The sequence below is a fragment of the Pristis pectinata genome, chromosome 4 (genome assembly GCF_009764475.1).
Source record: "Pristis pectinata isolate sPriPec2 chromosome 4, sPriPec2.1.pri, whole genome shotgun sequence".
Taxonomy (NCBI): Eukaryota; Metazoa; Chordata; class Chondrichthyes; order Rhinopristiformes; family Pristidae; genus Pristis; species Pristis pectinata.
In genome coordinates, this window is record NC_067408.1 from 22,172,068 (window position 1) to 22,199,312 (window position 27,245).

At 41.9% G+C, this 27,245-nt stretch overlaps 1 protein-coding gene across 1 annotated transcript in view; it reads left to right on the plus strand.

Annotated features, from left to right (window-relative positions):
• The window catches only part of LOC127569752 (phospholipid-transporting ATPase VB-like), a 256,997-nt gene extending 230,452 nt beyond the window's left edge, over positions 1 to 26,545 (plus strand). Inside the window, 8 exon segments of the mRNA XM_052014600.1 lie at positions 7,211 to 7,526; positions 12,106 to 12,182; positions 13,841 to 13,966; positions 15,657 to 15,857; positions 19,377 to 19,457; positions 19,548 to 19,652; positions 22,493 to 22,680; positions 23,374 to 26,545. Of these exon segments, the coding sequence (XP_051870560.1) occupies positions 7,211 to 7,526; positions 12,106 to 12,182; positions 13,841 to 13,966; positions 15,657 to 15,857; positions 19,377 to 19,457; positions 19,548 to 19,652; positions 22,493 to 22,680; positions 23,374 to 23,653 (1,374 nt within the window). The 3' untranslated portion in view covers positions 23,654 to 26,545.
• The last annotated feature ends 700 nt before the right edge of the window (positions 26,546 to 27,245 follow it).

A 27,245-nucleotide genomic window follows, 5' to 3' on the forward strand; every position in this document is an offset into this window, starting at 1 on the left:
CAAGTACAAAAAGTAATTCAAATGTAATCCCCCAACGAAATTCAGCAGGGCATGGGTGTTGCACGCTAATCTATTTTTTCCAGAGGCTACCCTATCTCAGCCTTGCCCACCTCCTCCCTAGAGATATATGCCATTCTGACAATTTAAATAAAAAAATGTACTGACCTGTGGTTAAATTATGTAAATTACACTAAGAATATATGAAATAATGGAGTCTCTTTCATCTTCAGATGAAGCAAGATGATTTCAGATTCTTAACTTGCTAGGCTTAATGCATTGCCTTGCAGCAAGGTTGACAATATGACACTGAAGGAGTGTAGATGTAAGGCATAAATCAGACCTAATCTAATGTGGGAAACTTGAGCCTGAGATGTCAGGGTAAAGCAGTCAAATGTCATATTCATTGCCAACATGAATCTATGATTCTTGGCCTCTTCTAAGGCAAGTGTTTTTCCCAATTCCACCTGTCAAGAATAATGCATTCTGTTATGTAACTTAGCAAGTTATACATAATTAAAACATCCAAATCTTTAGCTCCATTAAAACCTTCTCTAAAACAAATATATTGTGTCAGATTACCATACACATGCAATTGGGAACCAGTAGTTTTTTTTAAAAAACAAAGTCACTTATAACCTAAAAATTGTTGACATTTGCAAATGAGTGTTTGGCATTTCTATAACCTTTCCTTTCCACTCTCTATCACGGAATAATTTGTGGCTCTTGCTTTTTTTTCATAATGTCAAACCAGAGGGGGAAGCGTACTTTGCAGCTCGAATTTTAAATATTAGTAGTAGCTTATGCATTTGCTTTTAGGAGTTGAATTGAATTTGGAAATATATTTTGTGGTTATATGATGAGGAACTTTTCTTTTAAAAAAAGTCAGGGCTGGTATGTAAAAGCAGCCCTTTATTGTTGTTAGACTTCTAAAAAAAATCAGCATTAATACTTTTTCACATTCCCACATTTTCATATTTATTCCATCTTGATATGTTGTATTAAACCACTGAGACCAAAGGAGCAAACTTGGCATTCATCGGAAGAACGTCTGGGGCCGTGATAACATTGGGCAGGCTGTCCCACAGACTAGCCAATTACAGCCTGAAATAGTAATGGAATCATAGGATTATTATGGCAGAGAAACTCTTTCAGCCTATCAAGTCTATGCCAGCTCCTGGTACAGTAATTCCATCAATCCCATTCTCTCACCCTTTCTCCACTAAAATTTGTTCTCTTCCAAATCTCTATTGAATTTCCTTTTGAAAGCACTAATAGATTGGTGAACCAAAATCCTAGCTGTGGTTGTGAAGATTGGTATCTTTAGCAAAGCTGTTTCAGCACAAATAGAACATGATCATTCACATGACAATGGGGACAATTACCCAGATAAACCCTGTCCCTAAAAAGTGCAACAAGCCTACCCAATTACTACCCAATCAGTCCGTTCATAATGATGAGAAATGGGATGGAAGGAGGTTAATTACAGAATTTTTCATGCATACATGGTTATGAAATGTAGCTAGATCTGGCCAAGGTAACACTGATTTCAGGGAGCTGGGAAAGAGAATAAAAAGCAGGACCTCAAAGGTAGTAATATCCAGTTTCCTAATAGTTTACATATTAATCACAATGGAAATAGGAAGATGAAGCAGATAACTGCATGGCCAGAGAAATGGAGTAGGAGGGAGGAGATAGGCTATAGATTCCTGAGGAATTGGGACCATTTCTGAGGAAAATGGGTCCTTTAAGCAAAATAAGTTGCACTTCAACAGGAACAGGACCAATATCCTTGCAGAGGGGTTGGGAGCTAGTGAATTGTTTTGGTCGAGAGCTGGACACAATGGGATGAATGGCTTTTTTTCTTGCTTTAACTATCCTATGATTCTATGATGTCCATCTTTAACTGCTTCTTGGTAGGTGGTGACAAGTCATCTTTTTAAATCGCTGCAATGCACACTCTCCCAGTGCTGCTTGGTTGAGTTTCAATATTTAAACCCAGCAGTGACACAGGAATAACAATACATTTCCACGTCAGGGTAGTATGTGACTTTGAGAGGGACTTGCAAATAATGGCATTGCCATGTGCCTGCTGACTTTGTCCTTCCAGGGGGTAGAGGTTGCTGGTGTATGATGCTGATGAGCATATTTTGACAAGTTGCTGCAATGCATTTTGTTGACACTCCAGCAATAGTAAACTGATGGCAGGGGGAGTGAGTGTTTGGAGTACAGGATTAGGTGATGATCATCTGGGCTATTTTGCCCTGAGTGGTGTCATGCTCCTTGAGTGCTCATGGTAAGTGAGGAATATTCCATCATATTCCTGACTTGTAGCTTGCAGCTGTTGGAAAAACTCTGGGGAATCGGTCAGTTGTTCCGTCCTGGCTATCCCACTGCCAGCCGTGCTTGTGCTTTACTAGCCAGAGCTTTTTGTGACTTGTCCAGTTAAATTTTCGGCCAAATGGGATCCACAGGGTGACTGAGGGTTGTGGGAAGGCAATCTTAGTAATGATAATTTTGCACGTTAGGGGAAGATGTTTTTCTCTCTCTGATTGGAGTTGACTGACTCATTATCAAGAGTATTCTGACTGCTTCATTATCAAAGGAATTCCAATGGAACTGAACATTGTCAAAGCATTGGGGAATTGTTGGACCTGAATTTTTGGTTCCTTCTATCTCTAAGAGGATTTCACAATTTATTATAAGACATATGTCTAGGACCTTCAATTTTACACCTTTATTGGAATTATGAGTCATACCTTTCACAGATATTATCAAAGTTCTTACCACTCTTAAAATTCACTTGTACTGTTTTAAGATCACAAATCACTCTTCTACTCTCAAATAACTTAAGTTACAATAAATTCAGATTTCCACCTTAACCAATGGTTGCTATATTCCTCAGATAGTTCGTGTGCAAGTATTTCCTTGAGTCAACAGAGTAACTTAACTCCTTCTCCAGCTACAGTCTGAACTGTTAACACTTTATGCTCTTGTTCACTGTTGTAGATGCTCCATAGGCTACCTGACTGCTTATTGATATTAGGCAACGCTGATATTTTGATTACAAGATATACCATCCATACCTTCTGTCTTTATTGCTGTCTCCTTGTGTCAACCTGGATTTTTAGTGCCTGTGAAGTTTTGTCTTCAATAAATCTGTGCACCCCCTATTTATCTCCTTATACTGTCTATCATCAGTTTTCAGCAAGTCCACTTTTGATTCACATGGACTAAAAATGATTGTAAATTGTATTCCAGCATGCCCTGAGAAACCAAGGAGTTCTATGCTGAATGTTTCAAATAGGTTGTAAATTACAAGGAAATCCAGAAGTTGTTTATACAAACTCAAAAACCTCAGCTGGATCCCTGGAATGTGGCCACCACCATTTGGCATGGAGGCTGGTCCAGAAAGTTAAATTGTTTGGGATCCAAGATGAAGTAGCTAATTGGATTCAACATTGGCTTAGCAGAAGAAGCCAGAGAGTGGTAGTCTCTCTGACTGGAGGCCTGTGACTAGTGGTGTGCCACAGGGATCGGTGCTGGGTCCATTGTTATTTGTCATCTATATTAATGATTTAGATGATAACGTGGTAAACTGGATCAGCAAATTTGCGGATGACATCAAGATTGGGGGCAAAGTGGACAGCGAGGAAGGCTGTCAAAGCTTGAAATGTGATCTTGACCAACTAGGAAATGGCTGAAAAATGGCTCATGGAAGTTAATGCAGACAAGTATGAGGTGTTGCACTTTGGGAGGATAAACCAGGGTAAGACTTGCACAGTGAATGATAGGGCTGTGAGGTGTGTGGTAGAAGAAGGGGACCTGTGAATACAGATCCATGGTTCCTTGAAAGTGGCATCACAGGTAGATAGGGTCATGCAGAGAGCTTTTTGCAATTTGGCCTTCAGAAATCAGGGCGTTGAGTACAGGAGTTGGGATGTTAGTCTGAAGTTGTACAACACATTGGTGAGGCTGAATTGGAGTATTGTGTGCAGTTCTGGGCACCTACCTACAGGAAAGATATCAATAAGCTTGAAAGAGTGTAGAGAAAATTTACAAGGATGCTGCCAGGACTTGGGGACCTGAGTTATAGGGAAAGGTTGAATAGGTTAGGACTTTATTCCCCAAAGCACAGGAAAATGAGGGGAGATCTTATAGAGGTACACAAAATTATGAGGGGTATAGATAGGGTGAATGCATGCAGGCTTTTTCCTCTCAGGTTGGGTGAGACTAGAACTAGAGGACATAGGTTTAGAGTGAAAGGTGAAATATTTAAGGGGAATCTGAGGGGAAACTTCTTCACTCAGAGGGTGGTGTGAGTGTGGAACGAGCTGCCAACAGAAGTGATAGATGTGGGTTCTATTTGTAACATTTAAGAGAGGTTTGGATAGGTACATGGATGGGAGAGATTTGGATGAATATGGTCCAGGCACAGGTAGATGGGACTAGGCAGGAGATCAGGTCAGCATGGACTAGATGGGCCAAAAGGCCTGTTTCTGTGCTGTACTACTCTATGACTCTATGACCATTGACTAGAAACTCAACTGGATTAGCCACACAAATACCACAGCAATGAAATCAGGTGAAAGGCTATATATCATCTGGCGAGTGACTTGGCTCCTGACACATCGAGGTTTTTCCACCACCTACAAGGCACAAATTAGTAGACTGCTGGACTATTCTCCAATTGCCTGGATGAGTGCAGTGCCAACAACTCTCAGGAAGCTCAACCCCATCCAGAACAAAACAATCAGTTTGATTGATGCCCTCATTAATCACCTTAAATGTTCACCCTCCTCTACTGGTGCTCAATGGCTGCAGTGTGCATTATCGACAAAAACCACTGTAATTACTCACCCAGGCCACCCCAACTGCATCTCCCAGACCCATGACCTCTACCCAAGATGAAAACCCTACCGCCTTCAGGTTGTTCTCCAAGTTGTACGCCATCTTAACTTGGAGAACGTATCATCCAGGATAAATTTTCCAAGTTGCTGGGTATAAATCTTGGAACTCACTCCACAGTAACACTGTGGATGTTCCTTTAAATAAAGGACTGCAACAGTTCAAGTAGCCAGAATAAGAAGGTTGGGGGAAGGGGAGGAGCACATGCAGGCAGGGGAAAGATGAGTCCAGGTGATAGGTGAGAGACACAGGTGATAGTTGTCTTCTGCCCTCTTCCTTTCTAGTCCTGATGAAGGGTCTCGACCCGAAACGTCGACTGTTTATTTCCCTCCAAAGATGCTGCCTGACCTGCTGAGTTTCCTCCAGCACTTTTTGTGTTTGTTGCTCCAGATTCCATCATCTGCAGAATCTCTTGTGTCTCTGTTTTGCTGCTCCACTGCGAAGTCTCTTTGAGGTATTGCCTACCCTGAAGAATTTTTCCTCCCCTCTTCAGGAGTTCTGTGAGGCTCTCTCTCACTGTTCCCCCTCTGTGATCTCTGCTGCTCTCCAGCTCTTCAACTATGTGCTCACCCAGACTCCCACTCCCATACTGACATGTCTATTCATGGCCTCCTCTACTACCACGTTGAGGCCAGACACAGGTTGGAGGAACAACACTTCATATTCCGCCTTGGTAGTCTCCAACCTGACAGTCTTTCATTAATTTCTCTAGTTTCCTGTAACCCCTCGCCTCTTCTCCCTCTTTTTGTCTCCCTCCATCCCCCTCTGTCTTCTCTCATTCCTGTGGCCCCCCCTTCTCTTTCCCCTTCCCCCACCCTCATGACCTGCCATCTATTTCCCACCTCCTTCCCTTTATTCCATGGTCCACTGCCCTCTCCTACCAGATTCCTTCTTCTTCAGCCCTTTGCCTCTTCCACCTATCACCTCTCAGCTTCTTATATCACTCCCTTTCATCCCCCTCCCCCATCCACCTCCCTTCCCCCTCTCACCTGGACTCCCTATCACCTGCCTGCGTGTGCTCCTCCCCCTCCCCGACCTTCTTGTTTTGGCTTCTGCCCTCTTCCTTTCCAATCCTGATGAAGGGCCTTGACCTGAAATGTCGACTGTTTATTTCCCTCCATAGATGCTGCTTGACCTGCTGAGTTCCTCCAGCACTTGTTTGTGTTTGTTGCAATAAAAATTGGCCTTGCTGGCAACACCCAGATCCCAAATATGATTTTTTTTAAGTTGCTGTTCTTTAAAAAGTTGGAGGCATATGTCATATGTTACCATTAACAGTGAGTGTTTTTGGTATTGACGTAAAATTACTGTGCAACATTTGAGTTATTTTACATGATATAACCTTTGGTAATTTTGTAAACCTTATCACAACTTTAGTGTTTGTATTTGTTATTTTGTTTATGACACTTGCTCATTTTCAATATACCTTTCTTCATTCTGGGCTGTGCCTTTCCTACTTTTATTGCTTTCAGAGTAGTTCAGGCCAGACTCAGAAGGAACAAATTACTGACCTGCCCTCCACAAGTGGGAAGCTGTTTCTTGCTGTGCCAGACTTACTTAATTTAAAATTTTACCTTGTTATTTCCCACAGCTATATACATCTGTGCTTTTCCTCTGAAAGTTTCATTTCTCCATGTGACCTTTTATATCCAGAAGGAAAATTCTACAGAATGTCATCACTTCTGCTTTCCTGATGGAGGGAAGAATATTGCTGAGGCAGTTGATATTGGCTGGCTTGAAAACATTTCCACATGAGAAGCTCTGCAGCAATGGTCAAGGGCTGAGATAATTAACTGCTGACAACCACAACCACCTTAATTAATGTTAGCTATGACTGCAGAAAGTGGAGAATTTTCCATTTGGTTCCTATTGACTATGTTTTGCTTAGGCTGCCTGATCCATATCTGGACACATGCTGCCTTGACGTTGAAGATGGTCACTTTGACTTCACCAGGTGGTGCAATGAATGACACATTCCATCAGTGTCAGTGCTGCCTCACTCAACATGGTGCTAAAAGTGCTACTTGTGGTTTCCCTTATAAGTACTCCCTCCCCCATTTTAGTTTCATTCTGAAGGGTCTGCAGTTCTATCTGCATGGAACTGAAAGCTGAATTGAATTTGGTTGTCTCATCCTTTTTTGTGAAGACCTATGTCATTTGGCCATGTTGCATAGTTAGTTATATGGTATAAGCATGCCTGAACACTATTAAAGAAGAGCTGATCATTGAAATGATCCCTGGCAATAGCTCATAATTATTCTATTTTCTAAATGGTAATTATTTTTAAACTGTTGTTATTTAACAGGAAATCTGTGAATCTTTATTGGATTGCATCTTGGATGAAGTGAGAAAGTATAATGGAATAAATCATACTACTTCCAAGTTGACTGTGAATTTTGCATCCACATCCTCAACACGCAAGCCTACCATCAAACCCACCTTTGGTTTGGTAATTGATGGAAAAACTTTGAGTGTGATCTTCCAAGGGAACCTGCAGAAGAAGTTTCTGGATCTGGTAAAATGTTGCCAGTCTGTGGTGTGTTGTCGTTCCACACCACGGCAAAAAAGCATGGTGGTCAAGCTAGTTCGAGATCATCTGAAGGCCACGACATTAGCAATAGGTATATCTCTTTTTCTATTATTCTTCAAATATGTGGAATAGTATTTTTCACTCATATTATTTGAGATCTACCTTAATATGAACAGAATGATAGAATTGTACAGCACAAAAATGGGCCTTTTTAGCCTACTTCATCCATGCCAACCAAGATGCCTGTCCATGTTAATCCCATTTGCTTGCATTAGGCCTATATCTGTCTATACCCTTCTTTTCTAATTACCTGTGTAAATGCCTTTGAAACATCATAGTTATATGTGTCTCTACCACCTCCTCTAGCAGCTTTTTCCATATAACCACCAACATCTGTGTGGAAAACTCACTCCTGAGATCTCCTTTTAATTTCTCTTCTCACCTTAAGCCTCTACCCTCGGGTTCTAGACTTCCCTGCCCTATCCTAATTGTGCATTAAACATGTTTTTTGAAAATACAAAACTGCAGATGCTGGGAATCCAAAATAAAAGCAGAGTATTCCATAAATACTCAGCAGGTCAGGCAGCAACTATGAAGATGCAAGTAGTGAACATTTCAGGTCAGTGATCTTTCATTAGTTCTGATGAAAAGTCATTGACCTGAAATGCTACCTCTGATTCTCTTTCCACAGGTGCTGCATTCTCTGTTTTTATTTCACACTTATTTTTGGATAGATAATGAGTTAGATGAATGTGCATAAGCATGGAACTGAGTTAGAAGTCAGGAGATGCAAGAGATTCTGCAGATGCTGGAATCTGGAGCATCACACAAAAAATGCTGGAGCAACTCAGAAGGTCAGGCAGTATCTATGGAAGGAAATAAACAGTCAATGTTTTGGGTTGAGACCCTTCATCAGGACTGGAAAGGAAGAGGGCAGAAACCAAAATAAAAAGGTGAGAGGAGGGGGAGGAGTACAAGCTGGCAGGTGATAGATGAGTCCAGGTGAGAGGGGGAAGGTAGGTGGGTGTTGTGAGAAAGGTTCTTTTGGTATCTTAAAGATAAAGGTCTGGACACACAGTCTTTGTAATTTAAAAATGGTTTATTAACAAAGACAAACATGGGGACAGAATGAATGGAAACAGATGCACACTCACACACTCTCAAGCAGGAGATCACGAATGTGGAGGGAAATCGCAACAGAGGGTGAGATGCACACACACACACACACATACACAATAACTGGGTACAAATGATCAAGGAATAAACAGTACAATGTTTGGACACCCTGATTCTGGACAAACATTGGCTCTTTGGTCTCGGGAGTCCTTAACTAACTGCACTGAAGTAGTGCACAGCCTACCTCAACATCCTCGGAGACAGAAAAAGAGAGAGAAAACCAAACATGCAGCACTTTTATACTGCTGGGGGGGCTGGGTGGTCCAGCAAAGACAAAGGTGTTTAAACGGGCCAATAGTAGGTGTGCCCGGGAACAAAGGTGCTCGCACAGACCAATCCGAGTGGTCCGGCAAGGACAAAGGTGATTAAACAGGCCGATAGTAGGTGTGCCCAGGAACAAAGGTGCTCGCACAGACCAATCCGAGTGGTCCGGCAAGGACAAAGGTGATTAAACAGGCCGATAGTAGATGTGCCCAGGAACAAAGGTGCTCGCACAGACCAATCCGAGTGGTCCGGCAAGGACAAAGGTGATTAAACAGGCCGATAGTAGGTGTGCCCGGGAACAAAGGTGCTCGCACAGACCAATCCGAGTGGTCCGGCAAGGACGAAGGTGATTAAACAGGCCGATAGTAGGTGTGCCCGGGAACAAAGGTGCTCGCACAGACCAATCCGAGTGGTCTGGCAAGGACAAAGGTGATTAAACAGGCTGATAGTAGATGTGCCCAGGAACAAAGGTGCTCGCACAGACCAATCCGAGTGGTCCAGCAAGAACAAAGGTGTTCACCTAGTGGGGTGGAGCCAAACCTTGATCGACAGTGGTGTCGCTTTCGGCCATGTGCTCAATGATGTCATCCCAGCCAGAGGGGTCAGTATTGTCACGGTCACATGACAGCCATGACCTTTTACACTACAGTGGGGGGGAGGGGATGAAAGGAAATGACATGAGAAGCTAAGAAGTGATAGGTAGAAGAGGCAAAGGACTAGAGAAGAAGGAATCCGATAGGAGAGGATAGTAGACCAAGGAAGAAAGGGAAGGAGCTGGGAAACAGGAGGGAGGAGATGGGCAGGTCGTGAGATTGGGGGAGGGGAAAGAGAAGGAGCGAGGGGGCCATGGGAATGAGGGAAAACAAAGGGGGAGAAACAGAGGTTTATGGGAAGTTAGAGAAATCAATGTTGATGCCGTCAGGTTGGAGACTACCGAAACTGAATATGAGGTGTTGCTCCTCCAACCTGCATCTGTCCTCAACGTGGCAGTAGAGGAGGCCATGGAGAGATATGTCAGTATGGGGATGGAAAGTGGTATTGAAGTGGCTGGCCAACAGGAGCTCTTTTGTGGCAGACAGAGCGAAGGTGCTCGGCGAAGCGGTCACCCAATCTGCGTCAGGTCTCACCGATGTACAGGAGGCTGCACCGGGAGCACTGGATGCAATAAATGACACCCTTGGATTCACAGGTGAAGCGCTGCCTCACCTGGAAGGCCTGTCTAGGGCCTTGAATGGTGGTGAGGAAGGAGGTGTAGGGGCAGGTGTAACACTTGGCATGGTTGCAGGGATGAATGCTGGGAGGGTCATCAGTGGGGAAGGATGACTGGACAAGGGAGTCACGGAGAGAGTGATCCCTGTCGAAAACGGAGGGGGAGGAGGGGAAAATGCACCTGGTGGTGGGGTCCCGTTGGAGGTGGTGGAAATTACGGAGATGTTGGATGCAGAGGCTCACGGGGTGGTAGGTGAGGACAAGGGGTGTTATGTCGGAGGGGGGATGGGGTGAGGGCAGACATACGAGAAATGAAGGAGATGCGGGTGAGGGGTGCATTGATAGTGGTGGAAGGGAAACCCCATTTACTGAAAAAAAAGGACATCTCACATGTCCTGGAATGGAAAGCTTCATCATGGGAACAGATGAAGCTTTCCCATCTTTCCCATTATGGAGACAGATGAACTGGGAGAAGGGGGTGGCATCTTTACAAGTGACAGGGTGGGAAGAGGTGTAGTCAAGGTAACTGTGGGAGTCAGTGGGTTTGTAAAAGATGTCAGTGGATAATGTGTCTCTCCGGAGATGGAGACAGAGAGATCCAGAAAGGGGAGAGAGGTGTTAGAGAGGGACCAAGTAAATTTGAAGGCAGGATGGAAGTTGGAAGCAAAGTTGATGAAATTGACAAGCTCATCTTGGGTGTGGGAAGCAGCCCCAATGCAGTCGTCAATGTAATGGAGAAAAAGTTGGTGTCATTTATTGCATTTGGTGCTCCCGATGCGGCGGCCTCTACGTCGGTGAGACCCGACGCAGATTGGGTGACCGCTTCATTGAGTACCTTCGCTCCATCCGCCACAACAGTCAAGATCTCCCAGTGGCCAGCCACTTCAATTCCACATCCCACTCCCGTACTGACGTGTCTGTCCACGGCCTCCTGTACTACCACTTTGAGACCAGATGCAGCTTGGAGGAGCAACACTTTATATTCCGCCTTGGTGGTCTCCAACCTGATGGCCTCAACATCGATTTCTCTAATTTCCAGTAACCCCTACCCCCTGTTTTTTTCCCCTTTTTTTCTCCCTGCCCCTTTGTTTTCTCTTATTCCTGTAGCCCCTTCACTCCTTTTCCCTTCCCCACCCTCACAACCTGCCCATCACCTCCCTCTAGTTCCCCACCTCCTTCCCTTTCTTTCCTTTATTCCATGGTCCACTGTCCTCTCCTATCAGATTCCTTCTTCTCGAGCCCTTTGCCTCTTCTACCTATCACCTCACATCATTCCCTTTCATCTCCCCCTCCCCCACCCTCCTATCTTCCCCCTCCCACCCGGACTTGCCTATCATCTGCCAGCTTGTGCTCCTATCCCTCCCCTCATCATCTTATTCTGGCTTCTGCCCTCGTCCTTTCCAGTCCTGATGAAGGGCCTCAACCCAAAACGTCAACTATTTATTTCCCTCCACAGATGCTGCCTGATCTGCTGAGTTCCTCCAGCATTTTGTGTAGATGTCAGGAGATATTGTTTCTGCAGAATCGTCAACACTTAAAACAAGTTGCCTCCTTGTGAAGAATGCACACATTCTCTGCAAACATTCAGATGTTTACTGGATAGATTTCTAGCTGTGGATGACATAAAATCATACAAAAGATAAACGAAGTAGTGGTGACATTTTTGGAGCACCATGATCTACAAGAACTTGCCTTGATTGTCTTCAGGGATTGTAGATTATTTCCCCAGGTTTTCTAACCTTCCTGGACTGGGGTTTTGAGGGGGATTTTTTCATGGTCTTCCTAAGACTCCATGGGTGGGAGATTTTGGAACCATGATGCTTAATATACTGCAACTCATTGGAATGATTTCATGGGCCTGCTGGTCTCTTGTGTTCATCATCTTTGTACTTTCATACCTATGCCATTTGTCTTTCAGAGTTGATTTATATTTGAATAAGACACAATGGAAGCGCAGGCTATTGATCAATTGCTTATTATTCATGGAAGAGTGTGTTAAGATCATGTACTTTATCTTCTAGGCGATGGGGCCAATGATGTCAGTATGATCCAAGCTGCTAATGTAGGCATTGGGATTACTGGTCAAGAAGGAATGCAGGTACAGTGCTATGTGAAATATAGTAGCAAAAGAATGAATCATGCTGGAAAAATAGTTGATAAGCCGTGGTTAGAACATTCTTTCTCCTCTTTCATTATATTGTGCTAAATATGTGTATTCGTGCTGTGCTTCCCTTTAATAATACGCTGTGTATAGTTCTTACAAGTTTGAATTCTGATTGCTATATTGTGGAAATGATGCAGAGGCAGAGAAGAAGGTGCAAAAAAGATTTAAGAGAAAGATGCCGGAAATGTGTGATTATGTCAATCAGGAATGATGAACAGGCTGGATAAGTTCAAGTTCAAGTTCACGTTACTTTATTGTCATTCATTCATGCTATAAAAACACATGGTGGAACGAAATGTCGTTTCCCCCAGACTCACACAACAGAGGACATACATAGAACAGAAGACATACAATAAACACAAACAAAAACAAAAAATCACAAAAAATAGTGCAAGTACAAATAGTGCAAAAAAACAGTATATACAAAATACAAATTTAGTGCAGAGTTAGTGCAAAACCGAGTTGGACAAGAGAAATACAAGCTCAGTGTGTTGTACTCATTGTATAAACACATTCAGCAGCAGCCAAAGTTCTTATACGCCGTTGTGCAAACCACAGCTTTTGATGCGGCATTTGTCTACCAGAATAAATTTATTCTGTTGAGACCTAATATAGATCTTTAAAGTTAAGGGAAGTCCTAGTAAGGTTGACAGAGGGAACTGAGAGTAACTATTTTTGACACCAGGGCAGCATTTGATCGAGTATGGCATAAAGGAAGGCTGGTTAAACTGGAATACTTAATAGGAATGAGGGGGAAAGCCTTCCATTGGTTAGGATTGTTCATTATCACAAAGGAAGGGAGTTCCAGGATTTTGACCCAGTGACGGTGATAGGGAGGGAGTTCCAGGATCTTGACTCAATGACGGTGAGGGAATGGTGACATTTTTCCATGTCAGAATGGTGTGTGGCCTGGAGGCAACTTCCCAGTGGTGTCCCTGTGCTTTTGCTGCCCCTGTCCTTCCAGCTGGTCGAGGTGGTGGGTTTGGAAGTTGCTATCCAACTAGTCTTGGTGGGTTGCTCCAGTGCATCCTGTAGGCAGTACAAACTGCTGCTACTGTGTTTCGGACGTGAAGTAAGTGAATGATTGTGGATGGGGTGCCTATCAGTAGGTTGCTACCTCAAGGACTGCAGCGGTTCAAGAAGGCTGCTCACCACCACCAAGTCGAGGGCAATTAGGGATGGGCAATTAAATGCTGGTTCAGCCTGTGAATCCCACATCCCTTGAACAAATTAAAAAGAATATCCAACTCTGATAGCCCCAGTTTTATTCTTACCCACAAGTGGAAAAACTGGTCCAAAGATTCTTCACTGTTGGGAAAAGGGGATTGGGAAATCAGTGATTTCAGAATTTACCCAGAGAACGCCCAGAATGTGAATGCATTTCCACAGAGAGTAGCTGGTGCAAATTCAAAGTGAGTCTAGATTAGTATGGATGGAATGGAGGACCATCCTGAAATAAGCGAGGAGGCTCAAAATGGAACATAGACTGAAGCAAACAGACTGGTAGGAAGAGTCGCCTGTTTACGTGTTGTATGATCTATGCAATGTTTAATAAATAATGTTTACACTTGCATAATTTTCTGTGTTTACAGGCTGTGATGGCCAGTGATTTTGCAATCTCTCATTTTAAATACCTTAAAAAGCTGTTATTGGTACATGGTCACTGGTGCCACACCCGCTTGGCCAATATGATTATTTACTACTTTTACAAGAATGTGGTAAGTGGACAAATTTGGCTTTTGGCTAGTCAGCTGGTATCCTTATCACAGCCATTCTGATGTCTCCTCTATTCTCTCCTCATATTATTTAGCTCTTTATTCATTAAGCTGAATTCCTGGTTTCTCATTTTCAGTTTCCATTTAGGATGTCCTGGTAGATTCAAACTCTAAAATTTGTAAGTACAGCTATAAACCAAGCACTATTATCAGTTATGAATAAACTCTAATGACTACCAAAAGGTGAAACTTAATGAAAGGCAAATGGGAAATCAAGCTACGGACTAGAAATTTTGCAAAATGATTTCAGTACATCTGAGCTACCATTTTCAGACACAACCAACTTTAAAACAGATCCGACAATTTCACGAGTTCTTTAAAGTCCACTTTTCATACAACAACATTAACCAAAAAATAATTTGTACAAGTACTCTTTCTGTGTTGACAATTTTTTTTCATCAAAGCCTCTTAAACTGAAAGACAGCATTGTATTTGGTACATGCAATGGATCTATTATGGTGAGCTGCAATCCAAAATAATCCTGAACCAATCTGGTATGCAACAAAGTTTTGAAACAATTGTAGAAATGAAGAGATTGTGTTTATATTAGAAATGGGAAAGTGATATTTAAAGTGTGTTGAGATTGAATTGAAGCAAAATTATTGGGGCAGTATGTATCTAACTTACAACATATGTTGATACCTTGAATTATTGCAGGAAAGGCCAGATCAACCAACCGATTCACTGGCAGTTTTACGAGTAATTGACTTTACTTCCCGTTATTTCTGGTTGTTAGTTTGCCAACTTGCCAGGGTCTCTTGGTGACTGCTGAACTTGTGACTTTCCTCATGCCAATGCTGGGTCCTTGTTACATTGCTGTGAACTTAATATTCCAGCCTCATGTGGCAGATTCCTATTCCAGCTGGGTTACTGAGTGGTAAAAGGCATTTGACTGAATGAGACCCTGGGAAAGAATCTCCAGCTCAGTCTGGTTCTCAGGTGTAGGAGAAGGAAGTCCAGGGGGGTGGGTCTGGAATGGGAGGGCAGACCAGGTGTTGGCTGGGGCAGTCTGACAAGGAGGATGTTGGGAGGTAAATAGAAGGGAATAGAATGCTGTCCTTTGGAATCAGTGATGAAGCAATTATGCATTTAGAAGAGGTAATTATGCATTTTGAAGGGATTAAAGCTGGCTGCATGATTATATTTTTTATACTTTTTTTAATGTAACCTTCCCAGATGATTGATGTGGAAAATGCAAAAAAGGACACAGCCTAGTAACATGACCAAGGTTTTCCCTCTCAAGCAGTTGAAAAGACTAACCTTATGTCATCAGTGTTGTGCTCTGGGGCTAGTCACTGGTGGCTTCCACACATCAATCGTTGAATGGTGTGAAGAGTGAGAGTGGCAAGGCCCACTGAGCTGAGTCATGAGCTCACCCAGCCCATTGATAAACAGTGAGTGGCGCATGTCATAGCTGCAAACTAGCTGTTAGTCACTGGTGACATCTGGTCAGATACCTTGCACAAAATTAGGCAATATTTTAAATGTTGCTATCCCTTACTAAGGATGAATGTCAAGCTGATTCCCATTTACCCTCTTTTCAGTTAATGAACAGTTTACAACTGCAATAGTGTTGAGTGAGGCCCTTGAGGATGTATATAATCTAAACCAATTTTCCATTTCTTATTCATAGGCCTATGTGAATCTACTGTTCTGGTACCAGTTTTTTTGCGGCTTCAGTGGAACTTCTATGATTGACTATTGGTTGCTGATTTTCTTCAACCTTCTCTTCACCTCCCTTCCTCCATTAATGTGCGGAATACTGGACAAGGATGTTTCTGCAGAAATGCTTTTAGAGTTTCCTCAACTGTACAGAAGTAATCAACATTCAGGGGTAAATACATACCAGCAATATTATCTTTCACATAATGAAGTGAACGGTTACTGGATCATTTTTGTTTTCTAGTGTTTGTGATACAATCTCACAGGATATGTTTCTTTAGTAGAAAAGTTTCTGAAAGAGAAGAAAAGAAATATATTTGTAGAACATAGAACATAGGACAGTACAGCACAGAACAGGCCCTTCAGCCCACAATGTTGTGCCGACACAGCTATTCCCTCCTACCTACAGAGTGCCCATATCCCTCTATTTTCCTCTCATTCATGTGCCCATCCAAGCCCCTCTTAAAAGCTACCAATGAATTTGCCTCCACCACCCTGTCAGGCAACGCATTCCAGGCATCCACCACTCTCTCAGTAAAAAAGCGCCCCCCCCACCCCCCATGTCTGTTCTGAACCTACCCCCTCTCACCTTAAATGCATGCCCTCTGGTATTGGATCGCTCAATAATTGGAAAAAGATTATGCTTGTCCACCCTATCTATGCCCCTCATAATTTTATACACTTCCAACAGATCACCTCTCAGCCTCCACCGCTCCAGAGAAAAGAGCCTAAGTTTGTCCAGCCTCTCCTGATAGCACAGGTGAAGGTGAAGGCTAAAATAAAAGCAAAAGGGGCGGCGTACAAAGAAGCAAAAATTAGTGGGAAAACAGAAGACTGGGAAGCTTTTAAAAACCTGCAGAGAGAAACTAAGAAGGTCATTAGGAAAGAAAAGATGAATCATGAAAGGAAGTTGGCGGATAACATTCGAAAGGATACTAAGAGGTTTTTTAAATACATAAGGAGTAAAAGAGAGACACGGGTTGATATAGGACCAATTGATAATGGTGCAGGAGATATTATAATGGACGATAGAGAGATGGCAGAGGAATTGAATGAATATTTTGCATCGGTCTTTCACCGTGGAGGACATCAGCAATGTGCCAGTTAGTCAGGAGTCTCACGAAATGGAACTGAGTTCAGTTAAGATTACTAGGGAGAAGGTGCTAGGAAAACTAAATGGGCTAAAGACTGATAAGTCTCCCAGACCGGATGAGGTGCATCCCCGGGTTCTGAAGGAGGTGGCTTTAGAGGTAGTGGAGGCATTGGAGATAATTTTCCAGGAATCGATAGATTCCAGCACGGTTCCGGAGGACTGGAGGGTCACAAATGTAGTTCCGTTGTATAAGAAAGGTGGAAGGCAGCATAAAGGAAATTACAGACCTATTAGTCTGACGTCATTGGTGGGAAAATTATTGGAATCTATCCTCAAGGATGGGGTTATGGAATACCTACAGGCGCAAGGCAAGATAGGTCCTAGCCAACATGGTTTTGTGAAGGGAAGATCCTGCCTGACCAACCTATTGGAGCTTTTTGAAGAAATCACAGGTAGGGTGGATAAGGGAGAGGCGGTAGATGTTGTGTATTTAGACTTTCAAAAGGCCTTCGATAAGGTGCTTCACAAGAGACTGATTAATAAGATGAGAGGTCATGGAATTACGGGTAGGATAACAGAATGGGTGGAGCATTGGCTGGTTGGCAGGAAACAAAGAGTGGAAATAAAAGGATCTCGTTTTGGTTGGCTACAGGTTACTAGTGGTGTGCCACAGGGGTCGGTGTTGGGGCCGCTCCTTTTTACCTTGTACATTAACGATTTGGATGATGGAATAAATGTTTTCGTGGCTAAATTTGCGGATGACACCAAGATAGGTGGAGGGGTAGGGAGTATTGAGGAGATAGGAAGGTTGCAGAGAGACCTAGACAGTTTAGGAGAATGGGCAAGGAAATGGCAGATGAGATTCAGTGTTGAGAAATGTGCTGTTGTACACTTTGGAAGCAGAAATAAGCGGACAGATTATTATCTAGAAGGAGAGAAAATTCAAAGTACAGAAGTACAAAAGGACTTGGGGGTACTCGTGCAGGATACCTTAAAGGTTAACCACCAGGTCGGATCGGTGGTAAAGAAAGCGAATGCTATGTCGGCATTCATCTCGAGAGGTATAGCGTATAAATGTAAGGAAGTGTTGGTGAGGCTCTACGGGGCACTAGTGAGGCCTCATTTGGAATATTGTGCGCAGTTTTGGGCCCCACATCTTAGGAAGGATGTGCTGATGTTGGAGAGGGTTCAGAGGAGATTTACGAGGATGATTCCAGGAATGAAAGGGCTTACGTATGAGGAGTGTTTGTCGGCTCTCGGACTGTACTCACTGGAGTACAGAAGAATGAGAGGGGACCTCATAGCGACATTTAAAATGTTGATAGGAAAGGACAGAGTAGATGTGGCTAGGCTGTTTCCCTTGGTGGGTGAGTCCAGGACCAGAGGGCACAATCTTAGAATTAGAGGGTACAGTTTCAAAACAGAGATGAGGAGAAATTTCTTTAGCCAGAGGGTGGTGAATTTGTGGAACTCCTTGCCATGTACAGCAGTGGAGGCCAGATCAGTGGGGGCATTCAAGGAGGAGATAGATAGATATCTAAATAGTCAGGGTATCAAGGGATATGGGGATAAGGCCGGAAATTGGGATTAGAATAGGTTTTTTTTGTTTCCCCCCTCCATTCCCCATTTCTCATTTCTTTTTTCCCTTTTCCTTGGAGCAGACTCGATGGGCCAAATGGCCTGCTTCTGCTCCCTTGTCTTGTGGTCTTGTGATGCCCTCTAATCCAGGCAGCATCCTAGTAAACCTCCTCTGCACCCTCTCTAAAGCCTCAACATCCTTCCTACAGTGAGGTGACCAGAATTGCATGTAATATTCTAAATACGACCTAACCAGACTTCTATAGAGATGCATCATAACTTCTTGACTCCTATACTCAATACCCCAATTAATAACTACAAGCATTCCATACGCCTTCTTAACCACCCTGTCTATCTGTGTAGCCACTTTCAATGAGTCATGGACTTGCACCCCAAGGTCTTATGAAGCACCTTTCACCACCTATGGATTTCCAAAAATCTTTTAAAGCCAGCGACACACTTTTGATGTGCAGTTTCTGTTGCACTGTCAAAATCACAACCACCAAATTGTACCCTGTGAACTCCTATTAACATGAATGTGATAATACCATAGAATATGCCTTTTGGTTATTTTGATTGAGAGAGAAATACTGGCCAGGATATAAGATAGGACCTGGAATTGTGGGCAGAGCCTAAAATTACATTTCACTTGAACAAAAGCGCTGCCAGCAATTAGGCCCTGAATTGATGGAGAACGTTGTAGTCTCTGAGCTGTAAAATGAGAGTGCCACATCAATCTTTCACTGATAAAGAACGTCTGTTGAAGAATTCCTTCTGAGCATTCTTATATACGTGTCAACTTCCCTCAATGTTTCTTTCAGATGTATTTTATGCATTTGAACATAATACCCATGTTCTTGGCTAATTGCTAAAACAATATACAAAAATATGGTGGGTTGGGAAGAGGGGCAGTGAAGGCAATGAAATGGGAAGAATGCCAGCATCTCACAAAACAAATTCTTTGGGTCTTTAATTGTCACCAAACAGAAACCAACCAGAATGTATTAACATCTTTTCCAGGCCTACAATCACTACACTTTTTGGATCACCATGTTGGATGCTTTTTATCAAAGTCTTGTCTGCTTTTTCATTCCATACTTTGTAAGTACTGATGTCATCCTATTCAGTGCTATCCTTGAACAAGTTCATGCTTTCCCTTTACTAGAAACTATTCTTTCCTTATTTTTCAAGACTTATCAAGGTTCAAATATTGACATCTTTACATTTGGAACACCAATGAATACAGCGTCCCTCTTCACAATTCTAGCACATCTAGCAGTTGAAACCAAAACCTGGGTAAGTCAAAATCTCAGATAAATATGCTATTGAGTCAAGCAGACCGCAACAAAATACAGTCTGAATTTGCTGTTAAAATTCTATTGTCTCATATAACACCAGTTAGCAATTGTAATATGGCAAGGTGTGCATGAGTAAGAAAGCTGAATGGAAGTAGTACAAGATATTGGAGTGTTGACTAGCCTGTGCCATGATAGTGGTAATATGGGCTTTTAGCAGTAATTTTCCATCTGTTAGCATTACTATCTTTAATGAGGCAAAACAATACTCTCTGCCCTATTAGCTCAGATAAATGAAAATGAAAGGCAAACAACTTTGTTGTTAATTCTAAACAGATTTTAGCTTTGCAAGAAATAAATAAGATTAATGACAATGATCGCTGTTAGTACTTCTAAAAAAAAATTGCATGCAGTAGGATTTGTGCAATATTGTCATGGCACAGCACATTGCCTTAAATAGTAAAAGAGTAGTAAAGAAATACGTGCATTTCAAAAGCAGTTTTGAAAGTTAGCTTTTGTTGCAATGTAGGTTTCACAGCCATATACACAGTGACCTTGTGCTAAAATGAATATAACAATGATCATATAATCCGTTTTGTAGTAATGTTGATTGAGAGAAATATTGGCCAGACTCTGGGAAAGTCAGTTGTCAGCCAAAATTTGATATTTCTTCTAAAAGCAAACACTTCCAACAATTCAATTAATATTGCCCTGGAATATCAGCCTAGACTTTTGTGTTCAAGTTTCTGGAGAGGGACTTGGAGACTTGGGTACTACCAAGTGAGCAACAGCTGATACCCAGAATTTTAAATGTCTTTACCTCATGCTGCATAATCCAAGAAAAAATACAGACTAATGAAAGTAGGGAGTGAAGGCAGTCCTTTCCACTGGAGACAGTATTATGTATTGTTATTGGAGAAAATCACCTAAAATTCCATATTGCAGATCATCATCAGATTAGAAAAAAGTGCATGCCTGAAGAAGGATAATTTATTTTTAGTTTAAAATAATTTGTTTAATGTGATTCCATTTCAAAGATGCGTAATAAAAGAAATGTTGAAGTGAACAGACTTAGCATTAATTCTGAAAAATTAATAAATGTAAACTACCTTCATTTAAGATATCTTTATCAGTCACATATACATCAAAATACACAGTGAAGTGCATTTTTTTGCGTAGAGTGTTCAGGGGGCAGCCCGCAAGTGTCGCCACATTTCCGGCGCCAACATAGCTTGCCCACGACTTCCTAACCCGTACGTCTTTTGAATGTGAGCGGAAACCAGAACACCCAGAAGAACTCCACGCAGACACAGGGAGAATGTACAAATTCCTTACAGACAGCAGCCGGAATTGAACGCTGGGTCACTGGCGCTGTAATAGTTTTATGCTGACTGCTACACTAAATGCCTGATCAGCATTTATAACTGCTGATCACTATTCTCTGGCTAGAATTAACTAAGTAAACTGAGATCCATTCTTTTTCTAATCTTTACCATCCCCTCACCCCAACTAATTGTGTCCCTCCCCGCCCCCCACACCCGTCCAATACCCTCACTTAACAAACTGTCCATCATATATGGAATCGGGATACCTTAAATTTGTGGGTCACTTTAGTTTGGATCCAGGAATTCAATAGTTCTTCTCTGGATGGAGCCAATATCATTGTCAGACAGCCTATTTGGCAAAGACATGTCAGATGCTGGGTTTTGTACTTGAAAAGCAGAAAATTCTTCCAGGTTTGGAGCATTGATGTACAGAGGGATCTTGAGGTGCAAGTCTATAGATCACTGAAAGTGGTGACTCAAGTAAATAGGATGTTAAAGGTGGTGCATGGCATGCTTGCCTTTATTGATTGAGGTGTTGGGTATAAAAGTTGGGAAGCCATGTTGCAGCTGGATAAAGCTTTCTTTCAGATGCATTTGGCTCCTCCATTACAGGAAGGATATGGAGGCTTTGGAGATAGCACAAAAGAGGTTGACCAGGTTGTTTCCCAGATTAGAGAGTATTAGGTAAAAGGAGAGGTTGGACAAACTTGGATTGTTTTCTCTGGAGCATCAGAAGCTGAGGCGCGACCTGATAGAAGTTGATAAAATTATGAGAAGCATAGCTGGGATAGATAGTCTTTATCCCAGGGTGGAAATGTCAAATACTAGCAGGTATAGTTTTAAGGTGAGAGGGGGTAAGTTTAAAGGAGATTTACGGGGCATGTTTTTTTTACACAGAGTGTTGTAGGTGCCTGGAATATGCTGCTGGGGAAGAGGTGAAAGAAGATATGATAGCAACATTTAAGAAAAATTTAGACAGACACATGAACAGGCAAGGAATAGGGGGATATAAACCATGAGCAGGCAGATGTGCAGTTTAAATTGGCATCATGGTCAGCAGAGACACTGTGTGCAAAAGGACTGTTCCTGTGCAGTCCTGTTCTATGTTCCATTAGGTCTTTATGATCAGTGCCTCCTGGCTGCTGTTTGAAATCTATAAGCATAATTGCATCCAGACACCATACAAGGATATTAGAATTGAAAGTTATCCAGATTATTTTGGTAAGAGTCCAGAGGGGACATCACCAGGTCACATTTCATTGAGTGTAAAGCATGTTACTATTTATAGCACCACCCCCCCCCCCCCCCCCCCCCCCCCCACCACCAACTACCACTTCATCAAAGCTTCAATAATTCTGGTGCACTGTAAAAGGTCAGAGAGCCAGTGAATTAGATCTGTTTATTTTCCTCACCATTATATCTGAAGAAATGGATACAGTTCAGCAACATCTGCTCATTTGCCTGAAATGTTGGACCTAAACAATTTATTCTTTATGGTTTTAATCTTTTTTGACAGACCTTCATGCACTGGGTTTCAATGATTGGGAGCATTGTATTATACTTCTTGATTACACTTGTTTATAGTACCTTCTGTGTGACCTGCAACAGTCCATCAAATCCTTATTGGATAATGCAACGTCAGATGACTGATCCACTTTTCTACCTCATCTGTCTTATCACACCAATCCTGGCCCTGTTACCAAGGTAATCCATCATTTTCATTTTAGAATAACTGAGAATTGCTTCAAAAAATTGAGAGTGGTGTGGGTTAAAATGGGATGGGGATGGAATGGGAATAACTTAGCAGGAGTTTAGGGAGATGGTGAGTTGGTGGTGTCTGGGGGTCTGTGATAAGGGAGACGGGGAATGTGCAGGGAATGGTGCATGAGGCAAGGGTAGTCAGAGCCTTGTGGAAACATTGAAGGATCCTCCTCATCCACAAGCAGTACTGTAAAGATATACACCTGGTGATTCAAGACATTCTTGCCTCCTAATGGTTGTTGCATTTCCTGGAGTATGAATTAAAAATAGTTTCATAAAATCAGGAGCTCATGGCCTCCTTCACAATTTTTTATGATGATCAGCTTACTGAATAGAGGATTGGAAATGGGAGAGTTTGAAGTGCTTTAGGGTCTGTTTTCTTAATTGTGGCATTTTAACATTCCATCTATTTTTGAGGATTACAATTACTTCTTAAATATCTCAGGAGCTACTGGGCCACCCCATCATTCCATGGAATTGTACAGTTTTATATTAACAGACAGAACATGATACTATGCTCATATAAATTTGATAAATTTAAAGTATTTAGATTGAACAAACCACTTTTTGATGGCTTTTGTTTTCACTTGGTGCATGCATTTAGAATAGTCTTCATGTCTTTGTTTGTATCATCAGGTATTTCATTCGTAGTCTGCAAGGCACATTATTTGCATCTTATCTTCTCAAAGCTCGCCAACTGGACAATTTGGACAAAGAGCAACAGATCCAAGCCATAAGGGATTGGAAAGGCCTTAATATTTCAGGGAATGACGTGCCAAATTTAACAGAGTTTGCTGATCAATCAAGAGTGGAAAATGTCAACCATCCTTGTGCTATAACAAGTAATCCTAATTCTCAGTTTGTGTCTCTCCCAGTGGAAACAGCAGATATACAAAGGTCCATCAATCGTGTCTGAAATTTAACAGTCATCAGGACATACTAAGCCACAAAGTGAAACTCATTGAGAACTGGAGTGAACCTATCCAATTAGAATCAGCTCCAGAAATGAATGGCATTGTGATACAATTTCAACAGCCACACTGCTATTTTATATCCTGTACTCATACCTCATCTGCAGTACTTCCAGTCATCATTATTTGTCTTGAAGCACAAACTCCTCACCAACCTGTAGATACTGAGTTTGTCCCCACTGTGACTAAGTGCACTGCTCTGTCAATTGTAGCACTGATTGTTGGTAGCACCATCTCTTCATACTCATTGTCCATTGACATAGATATGATTTTAGTTACCTGATTGGGCCAATTTTTATGGAATTTTGATCATAAGATATATCATCCGTACTTTGTGCCTTTATTGTTATCTTGGATTATTAAGTCATTTGGACAGTTTTCTCTTCAATAACTCTGAGGCATCAACTTATATTATTTTTCATTAGTTGGAAGCTATTGTTCAACATAACACAGAACACCACAGTCCAAAGTTCTTGTTCATTAAATTTCAACTAATGTGGGTTTTTGTACTTCTGTTTTCTTGATTAAACTATTCAATTCCAGGTTGATAATTCTACAGAGCTATACTGCTTAGAGTTGACATGAAATCACCACTAACGCACCCAAATAAAAAACTGCAAGACAACATTACCAAACAAAATGTATCTGCCAAAAGACCAAAAACAAGTAAGAGAACAACTGACTGTGCGAGTAAAGTGAAACCATCTGTGCTAAACCATTGCCCAGTTTGTAGGTAGGACAAGCAGATGGTGTACACGATGCAATTGTGAGAAATTGGAGCCAAGCTTAGGTTACCAAAATCACTTGCCATCAAAACTGAGACAGGGCAACTGATGAGAAGGAACTGAATCCATCCAACTTAATCTGCAGTGACCTAATGGAACAGGAAATATAAACAGTGGCAGCAATGTCACCAAAAGTGGCAGAAGTGAGTTTAACATCTGCAGGAGTAGGAACAACTACCATAATGTCACTATGTCAATGCATCAAGTCATTACAGAGAGAAATGACTACGGACAAATAAACAAAATGGAGATATTATAATTGACTTTTTTGCAATAATGGGAATAGGAATTTTTAAGCAAGATTAATAGTATTAAGGTAAGATTGCTATTGGTTTGTTATCGTCACTTGTACTGAGGTACAGTGAAAAACTTGTCTTGGATACCATTCATACAGATCAATACATTACACAGTGCAGATATATTGAGTTAGTACAGAGTGCATTGAGGTTGTACAGGTAAAAGCAATAACAGAGTACAGAGTAAAGTGTCACAATAACAGAGTACAGAGTAAAGTTCAAATAGGTCTTCCAAGTAATTGGAATTGGTTTATTATTGTCACATGTACTGAGGTACAGTGAAAAACTTGTCCTAAATACAGTTCATACAGATCGATTCATTACATAGTGCATTGAGTATACAAGGTAAAACAATATCAAAATGTAGAATAAAGTGTTACAGTTACAGAGAAGGTGCAGTGCAGGTACACAGTAAGGTGCAAGGTCATAATGAGGTAGATTGTGAGGTCAAGGGTCCATCTTATTGTACTAGGGAACTGTTCAATAGTCTTACAACAGCAGGATAGAAGTTGTCCTTGAGCCTGGTGATACGTGTTTTCAGGCTTTTGTATCTTCTGCTTGATGGGAGAGGGGAGAAGAGATTGTCCGGGGTAGGTGGGGTCTTTGATTATGCTGGCTGCTTTAGCGAGGCAGTGAGAAGTATACAAAGTCAATGGAGGGAAGGCTGGTTTCCATGGTGTGCTGAGCTGTGTCCACAACTGTCTGCAGTTTCTTGCGGTCTTGGTCAGAGCAGTTGCCATAGCAAGCCGTGATGCATTCATGTAGGAGAACACACACCAGTATTCATTGAAGGGTCAACGGTAGAAAGGGTGAGCAGCTTCAAGTTACTGTGTGTCAACATCTCAGATGATCTATCTTGGGCCCAAGACATTGATGCAAACACGAAGGAGGAACACCAGCCACTCCATTAGGAGTTTGAGGAGATTTGGTATGTGACCAAAGACTCTCGCAAATTTCTACAGATGTACAGTAGAGAGCATTCTGACTTGTTGTATCACCACCTAGTACGGAGGCTCCAATGCTCAGGATCGAAAGAGGCTGCAAAGGGTTGTAGACTCAGCCAGCTCCATCACAGGCACAACCCTTCCCACCATCGGGAACATCTTCAAGAGACGGAGCCTCAAAAAGGCAGCATCCATCATTAAGGACCCTCACCACCCAGGACATGCTACCATCAGGGAGGAGGTACAGGAGTCTGAAGACCCACACTCAACATTACAGGAATAGCTTCTTCCCCTCTACCATCAGATTTCTGAACAGTCCATGAAACCATGAACACTACCTCGTTATTCCTCTTTTGCACTATTTATTTATTTTTGTAACTTATAGTAATTTTTATGTCTTGTACTGTACTGCTGCCGTAAAACAACAAATTTGATGATATATATCAGTGATAATAAACCTGACTCTGATTCTGATTCCATGGTGCATCGATTAAAAACTAATAAAAGAATTTTTAAAAGAGTAATTGTTGTAAGAATAAGTGCAGAATTAGACATTTCTGGGAATACTCAGCAGGTCAGCTATCATCTGAAGAGAGGAATAGATTAGTATTTAACACCAATGACTTTTCATTAGAAGTAGGAATAGTTAGAAATCAATTTTGTTTTAAGTTGCAGAGGAGGGTGAGTGTTGAAAAGGACAAAAGAGATTTCCGTGCCAGTGTGGAGAGCAAGAAAGATGGACTGACACAAATCGTGTCAGCTGAGAGAGTGATGAATGCTTGTTAATCACAGCTAATCTGCCTGGATGGGATGTAGGTAAAGGCGATGAATGAGAACAGAAAAGAGAAATGTTGGAGATACTCAGCAGGTCACGCAGTGTGTGAAGAGAGAGAAACAGGTAACATTTCTGGTTAGTGACCTTTTGTCAGAGTTAGCCAGTTCTGACACAAACTGGGAAACATTGCATCAGAACTCTATTTGTTGAATTGAAAGTTCAGTTCTCAGGGTTGTATTGTACCGAGACTGACAATGAGTTGCTGTTCCTCATGCTTGTGTTGGGCATCATTGGATGAGTATAAAAGATCAAAGTCCAAGATGTCAGAGTAAGAGCCAGAAAGAGAATTAAAGTGATAGTGACAGGAAGCTCAGGGTCATTTTAAGCTTTTCGGGGTGCTATTTTGAATTTGTGGTCTTTTTTCAGCTTTATTCCACTTGGATGTGATTGGAGATCAAGCTTATTTCATACACCTACTCTCCCCTTTTTGGCTTTAACACCTACATACTCATTTCTATCTCTCCCTCTGGTTCAACATTGGACAGTTAATTTTATTGTTTCTACTGTTAACATTTGCTATTTTGAACTTCCTTGTAACTTTTGAGCTCTAAAAACTGTCCTGCATACTTTCACTGACACTTTGTGGAAATTTACTTATTGAACCCTCTATTCTATTACATTCTTTCTCAAGAACTCAGAACTAAGAAACATCATAAATTTTTGATCTTCTATTCCTC